General features: G+C 38.0%; 1 protein-coding gene across 1 annotated transcript; it reads right to left on the bottom strand.

Moving 5' to 3' along the window:
- Positions 1–2135: 2135 nt before the first annotated feature.
- On the bottom strand, positions 2136–7595 carry LOC137283239 (thioredoxin domain-containing protein 17-like). The gene is made up of 4 exons (XM_067814670.1): positions 7407–7595; positions 6717–6798; positions 5517–5598; positions 2136–2775 (listed from the first exon to the last, which is right to left on the bottom strand). Exons 1-4 carry the CDS (start codon positions 7543–7545, stop codon positions 2707–2709), a joined length of 372 nt encoding a protein of 123 aa, XP_067670771.1. The 5' UTR covers positions 7546–7595; the 3' UTR covers positions 2136–2706.
- Positions 7596–7748: the final 153 nt, after the last annotated feature.

The following is a 7748-nucleotide window of genomic DNA, read 5'->3' as shown; positions in this document are numbered from 1 at the left end:
AATGATGCAGCCAGTTTGAAATATAAATAAGTATAGTCATAAACCCTACTGACGCAGTTGTAGAATATTTATGTAACAGTGCAAAATGAAAACCTCGCCAAATCACTTGCATTATGCCAGTCTCAGCTTATTTACGAATATGCACATTTGTTTACAAACAAGAGAAAAGTTTGGTAACGTGATATGCAAATTAGCCTGTGGCAGAGATGTTATGCTAAGTCATCGCTGCACCGGAGTGGGGTATCATGGATATCGATATGGTGCATAAAGGTAATTATGGCAGGCCTAGTGTAGCAACCATGAAATGACTTGAGTCCCATGCTGGGATTTGGACCATGGAGATTCTAATCCAAAGTCAGACATCATGTCCCCATGACTAAAGATGTCAGCAAGCGGACAAGGTAAGGATGTCATCTGTGGGACGACTCTGTGTCTTGCTACACTATGACAAGCTTGTTCGAAGTTTTTCTCTTGCATGTATGCTCTTGATAAACCAATTTAAAGAAGTTTTCATCATCATGATAAGATACTGAAGGGATGTTTGTCTTTTGTCATTGTTGTTCTCTACAGATCTATGGTGTGTATTATATTTTTTTGCTGAGGAGGTATGAAACTTTACACCTTCACAATGGTAGATCCTATAAAAGCTCCATGTCCTACTGATGACCTCAGCTTTCCATGTTGTATCTACCGATGTCAATATGTGATGTAAGCTCCGCCAAATGCAATAACCTCTCCTACCCTCCCTACCGTCTATATCAGATTTTGAATTTGATGTTCCATTCTTGGCGAAAGAAATCAGATGCACAAATGCCCAGAGCTATCATCTGTGAATCCATGGGCTTGTGTTTAGGGAATGGTCATTGAGATGTGGTACAACACTGTCCAGGATGTCCATGATGGACTGTCGTATATATAGATTTTTGTCTGATCGTCTCAAGGTCAGTCATATCTGGCTTTGCACTTTTCATCCATGGACCAAAGTTCAATATCTTTCTGCAAAACTTCGTAGTTATATCAGTCAAAACGTTTCAGACTTAGTCTCAAGTTTTGCAGAAAAATATTGAACAGCCTTTTAGTTCTGCTCCGGAAACGAAGCCCGCCCCACCATTAGAGTGAGTGAGTGAGTTTAGTTTTACGTCGCACTTAGCAATATTCCAGCCATATGGCGACGGTCTGTAAATAATCGAGTCTGGACCAGACAATCCAGTGATCAACAACATGAGCATCGATCTGCGCAATGGGGAACCGATGACATGTGTCAACCAAGTCAGCTAGTCTGACCACCCGATCCCGTTAGTCGCCTCTTACGACAAGCATAGTCACCTTTTATGGCAAGCATGGGTTGCTGAAGGCCTATTCTACCCCGGGACCTTCACGGGTCCCCACCATTAGACTAGCACCAAAATGTTCCATGGAAAAACAAATAAAATAAATGTCAAAAATCTGTAAATAGCAAAAGACACAACCATAGGTTCAGAATATTATATCTATCCATTTTGATCTAAAAATATGGAATGGTTTTTGAGTTAAGCTCCAGAAACAAAATGATTACAGACAGACGGACAGACGGACTGACTGACAGACAAGGTATCGACTATATACTCCCGCATTCCATGCTGGGGGGATAATGATGAGTAACATCCCCATAAGTATTTTCATAGAAAGGTCCTGACTGTTTCAGATTCTAGATGACGGCTAACTTAGTCCATATTTATCAGCAGAGAAAACTTACAGACATGCCCAGTGCCAGCAGAAATAGATATCTCGTCAGATACGAGTTTAGAATGCAGACTGTAAGAATGGAAAGTACGGTACTCGTCACTTGCTTGATAATGGTGTTAGTACCTACACTGATACGTCAGTCGTAATAATAAAGGAGATGTATATCCATAGAACTCTCCTCATTGTTCAAAACACCATCTTTTAAATGCCACTGGACTCAAAAAAGTTATGGCACTCATATTTGCAAACTGCAACTGATTTACTGTATGTAGTTTAAAGTCAGACTCAGAATTTCCAAGCATCATAGGTGTGGAAAGGATTATATCCCAAAGCATCTTGTGGGACATTTAGGGAAATTGGTGTGTAACCATGGTGACAGCTTAGTCTATTTACGAGCAAAAATGAAACAATAAAAGGATGATATTTATTAATGTTAACACAATGGAAGATGTTTTAAAACTTCATTTGGCCAGACCAATCTTGTATTACAGATTTTGTCCTCTGAAAACTTAAAGGCATTAGGGAAAACATTTTAAAATTGCCAGAAAAAGTAATATTCCTTCTAAATACAAAAAGTATTTTACTTTTGGCAATTTATGAAGTGTATATGGGGCAAAATTTAATCTATAAAGTATTTTCTTGTAAGTTTACATTTTTCGCCAGTGCAAACTGCAGGATTTTATGTTTTGAGCATGTAATTTTTTTTCTTATTCTTGAAAAAATATGATTGACAGATCCATAAAGAAAAGAAAGAAGCCAGTCTGGCCTAAAGAGAAAACACAACAATTTCAATCATCTTTCTGTTCCCCTTTCTGTTCTGTTCTGTTTACATCATGTCACACGATTGGGGGAACAATTTGTATTTTAAGTTCCTTGTAAGATAGCACCCATTTCTTCTGAATACCAAGCGGGACAATGTACCATATTGGAGTCTTTGATCCACAAACACTCTGATTATATTAGAGTCTGGTTAAATCAGAATCAGTCTTCCTCAAACAGCATCTGGACCAAGTCATCCTTCGCACACTGTTCCTCCTCAAGTCTTTGGGGCTGAAGTAGAAAAATACAAGATCTATTCAAAGTGAGGACGAGAGTTTAGTTTTACACTGCTTTTAGCAATATTCCAACAATATTATGCCACAGAACATGAGTGAGTTAGTGAGTTTAGTTTCACAACCCACTCAGCAATGTTCCAGCTATATGGCGGTGGTCTGTAAATAATCGAGTCTGGACCACACAATCCAGTGACCAACAACATGAGCATCGATCTGCACAATTGGGAACCGATGACATGTGTCAAACAAGTTAGCGAGCCTGACCTCCCAATCCCATTAGTCGCCTCTTATGACAAGTACAGTCGCCTTTTATGGCAAGCATGGGTTGCTGAAGGTCTATTCTACTCCTGGACCTTCATGGTTTGGGAACATCAGAAATGGGCTTAAAACATTGTACCTATGTGGGGAATCAAACCCAGGTCTTTGGCATGACAAGCAAACAATTTTTCTTCTAGGCTACCCCATGTCTTGATGTATATATATAAAAAAACAAATAAATAGTGTGAGTTTAGTTCTACACTGCTTTTAGCATTATTATGGAAATATAATGCACGGGACACCAGAAATGGGCTTCACATAATGTACCCATGTGGGGAACTGAACATGGGTCTTTGACCTGATAAGCAAAAATTTAAACCCCTTGGCAACCCCCAGTCCCATAAATACTTAGACTAGTTAGAGCTTCTTTCAGGGACACCAATATCTGGCATCAAGTCAGTAAAAGTTCAAAAATGGGAGTTACCCCAATTTTGTCAACAGGTTTTAGTCAACTGTTAGGGCTTTGATGAGGTGACTTGTATTTCACTGATGCCAAACCCAGTTTGTGTTGGATACCCTGACACGAGAATAGGGAGTTAATGCTCATTTGAACAATACATATGTTATGTCACAATGTGTCAACTTCATATGGGTGGAAAGACAACAATGGAGCAAGTTTAGATGTTTGCAACTTTGGTTTATTTAACAAAAATATATGAAATTAGAAAGAAAAAAAAAGAGAAAAAAATTGTTTAAACTCTATGGGGGTGGGCTGCTGAACATGTTTTACAATAAAATGAAAAGAAAAAAGATTTATCATTTACATAATAAATGGTGAATAATATGTAGATTAATGTGTATAGTCACAAAAAATACACTTATCTTTTAAATATCAATTTGACAGAGTTAAAAATGGTTTTCATTCATCATTTTCATTTGGAGCAGTAGCAAAACGCTTACTACTTTCCCTCAGCCAGCTACACTGAACTACCCTTTCAGAAGAGGCATTGTCAAGGTCGCTTCACAAGAAGCTCATCAGTTGCTAAAATGGCATGTTGCTGATGGAGACCGTGTTTTCTGCTTCAAGGCTTTGATAACAAAATGGACATCATAAATGAGACCTGCCAAGCATCTAGTGCGAAATATTTGTAAAAATTAACAAAAAGCCAATCAAAATACAATGCTGTCTTATCTCCTATCACAATGAAGCATCCAACTTTATGAATGCCAACTTCTTGTTTATTACATAGAGTAACATTTCGTTTTCATGATAAGGCAAAAAGAATCTACATCAAAACATTACTCTATGCAATAAACAAGTTGTCATTCATAAAGTTCATGATTCAAATATTGACTTGCCAACTTCAAGAATGCCAATCCAACAATATCTTATCACAGAGTGCTTTAAACCTTGTATCTCACAATGGACCTGTTTATCATACCCACTTGACATACAACTGTCACACTGGCAATTTATGGTTACATTGTTACAGGACAATATAATAACTTCATAATAACCTGATTGCAACACATTTTGATATTCATGTCCCAGTATAGCCACGTTGGCAGTGGTATTAATTTGTTTGTTTGTTGAACACCGCACTCAGCAATATTCCAGCTATATGGAAATGGTTTGTAAATAATTATTGAGTCTGGACCAGACAATCCAGCGATCAACAACATGAGCATCAATCTATGCAACTGGGCTATGGTGACCTGTGCCAACCAAGTCAGCAAGTCTGACTACCTGATCCTGTTAGTCTCCTCTTACGACAAGCATGGGATACTGAAGACTAATTCTATCCAGAATCATCACAGGTGTAATGGGTATTAAATGATAGTTTTAGTACTATGTTTTGGATATTATTCAGGCGTGAGATAGTAAACATGTCCAGTTAGAGAAAGCACTAGTTGTGATTTTGTAACTGAATTTTTCATGTTGATTGACTTAAAGATAAACAATATCTTTTAAATAATCAGGATGAGCAGATTTAGTATATGAACCATTCTTTTTTCAGACAGACCATGCTCAGACTTGTAATAATGATTTGTTTGAATGTGAGCGAGTACAGTATTATTCTGCTATTAGCAATATTCCAGCAAAATCATAGCGGAGGAAAAGCAGAAATGGGCTTCACACATAGTACATGTGTGGGGAATCGAACCTGGGTCTTCAGCGTAACAAGGAAACACTTAAATCACAAGGATATTCCATCGCCCCTTGTTGAAAAAAAAAAACCAATGCTGACATACTGATGGGACACGTGACAGTAAGTACAAACAACATTCAGACAAAACACTGACTATCAATTAGTTGCGAATGTTTCTTGCTAACAGTCTCCATCCCTTCAGTAACTGCTCATGAAATGACCAGAATAAAAACTAAAATCATGTTTTAAAATCTTAATAAACAGATGAATGTCATTTCCAAGAAGGATTCTTTGTGTACATTTAACTGTCAGTTGAACTGATACTTACTTTTCCTAGTCTCATTAATGTGGGTACACTCTTCAAGGCAAGTTGTGGATCTGTACGGAAGATGTTGCTTTTGTCTTTCCAGCTGAAACACATATCAAAGTGAAACCTCTTCAAAGAATCAAACAGATTAGAAAACTTTGCAATAATAATTCAACAATTAACACCTACTCCAACAGTTAAGACCTATATTAGATGGTTAGCAAGATTTCTGGTGGGCCATTTTGACCTGATACTGAATGTTTTTATAATGTTAAACATGTTAAAAGGGTTGGAAATTAAAACAAGCACACACTGAAAAGGGAGAGGGAGCTGATCAGCTGTAAAAATAAATTATGTCCGATCGGATAGGTGACCCTTTTTAGTGTGGAGCAGGTAAAGGCAGAGATTGTCAATGGCACGACACAATCCTGTTTGTGATGAATAAATGTTATCATTTATGTCGCGATTATTTTAGCTTCCAAAGACCATAGCTCCTAAAGTACTGCTTCGGTCCTTGTGCTGTATGTCTCAGTTTGTAGGTAAATCTATTAGCTTGACTTTGGGACCCGTGAAGGTCCCGGGGTAGAATAGTCCTTCAGCAACCCATGCTTGCCACAAAAGGTGACTGTGCTTGTCGTAAAAGGCGACTAACAGGATCGGGTGGTCAGGCTCGCTGACTTGGTTGACACATGTCATCGGTTCCCAATTGCACAGATCGATGCTCATGTTGTTGATCACTGAATTGTCTGGTCCAGATTCGATTATTTACAGACCGCCGCCATATAGCTGGAATATTGCTAAGTGCAGCGTAAAACTAAACTCACTCACTCACTCACTCACTCACTCACTCACTCACTCACTCACTCACTCACTCACTCACTCACTCACTCACTCACTCGCTCGCTTGACTTTGGATGGGATAGATACAGTGGTCATTGTTGAATTCACCCTGAAATGAACTTGGTGTGTTGACTTCTTTACATCCGTTTCCTTTTATACAGTGCAAAGACTCCGTTAGTACATACCTTGATTGCAGTTTTTAGCATTACAGGCCCCTGTGAACAACTGAACATTTGTCAGATCTGATTAGGTGAACATTTGGTTAATTGAATCAATAAATTAGAGATATCCAGTATGTATATGAGATATCTGTGGACTAAACTCTCCAAAGAATACATACAGTTATAAACATCCAGTAATAATAGGAATGGTCATACTTACAAATCACGAGGTCCAACTCTACAGTGGATAAAAATAGCATCATCGGGGGCACTCTTTAAATTCCTAGTCACAACAGGTTCAGCTGCAAATAACAGGCAACCCTGTCTTACAACACATCCACATTTAGATAGTTCATTGTCAGTTGTCAAACACTTACGATCAACATTCAAGATAATACAGAATCTTTTCACCACTGCCATATAAATAATCAGAGACCATATAATAGATTATTATATGGTCTCTGAAATAATACACAAATGTTAATCACATCGAACTTTTTTTTACTGTTTGTTGATTTCACATCCATTATCTGAAGACTAAGTAATTCACAGACAGTCAAGTCATCGTTTAGGAGTCAACACTTATGCTACGACCGACGCATACAGTCAAGACATGACCCTGCATAAAATTAGCTAAGATACATAGCGTTCAATACATGAACGCTATGTATCTTAGCTAGCATAAAATTTACTATGTATATATCATTTGTAGTTTTAATTAACGGTCCAAGCGCTGTGTCAGTCGGTTTTCAAATTGTGAATAAGTCGAATAAACTATCAAGAGCGAATAGGATGGGGTATCTTCGGTGTCTGAACAAATGACAAGTATGTCATCTCGATAGCAACAAATACTCGGTGCAATTTTGAACAGCGTTTCAGCTTGGGTTCGGACAATAAAAGCTTTCCTTACCAACAACGCAGTCTGGACACCAGCTCTTCCCTTGATCGTCTACATCGCCACAGAACAATGCGTAGACGACCTTATCTTTGTTCTCATCAGCAGCTTTCTGGTAAGCTTCGTAACCCTTCACGTCAATTTCCTTCACCATGTTGGTTCAGAATCCACGCCTCCTAAGTAATGACCTTTACCTTCGTCGTTGACTACTACAAGATAAAATGACAACTTATCATAGTATTCTTAAATAGGTAGAGCTGTGGAGTATTTTGATTCGAAAAGAATTCAGTAAACATATACCGTTATATATACCCATTTCTTTGGTATAATTGACATTAATAGAGTCATTTTAGCAAT

The sequence above is a fragment of the Haliotis asinina genome, chromosome 1 (genome assembly GCF_037392515.1).
Source record: "Haliotis asinina isolate JCU_RB_2024 chromosome 1, JCU_Hal_asi_v2, whole genome shotgun sequence".
NCBI lineage: Eukaryota > Metazoa > Mollusca > Gastropoda > Lepetellida > Haliotidae > Haliotis > Haliotis asinina.
The sequence above is the reverse complement of the archived record's forward strand: the minus strand, read 5'-3'. Positions and strand labels throughout refer to the sequence as shown.

What these genes read in the sequence shown, in the direction of transcription:
- LOC137283239 (XM_067814670.1), bottom strand. Translation starts at nt 7,545, where the DNA reads ATGGTGAAGGAAATTGACGTGAAGGGTTACGAAGCTTACCAGAAAGCT. An exon ending in GTGTCCAGACTGCGTTGTTG is followed by an intron (nt 6,799 to 7,406) that starts GTAAGGAAAGCT and finishes TGTTATTTGCAG; the next exon opens with CTGAACCTGTTGTGACTAGG. An exon ending in AGAGTTGGACCTCGTGATTT is followed by an intron (nt 5,599 to 6,716) that starts GTAAGTATGACC and finishes TATGTGTTTCAG; the next exon opens with CTGGAAAGACAAAAGCAACA.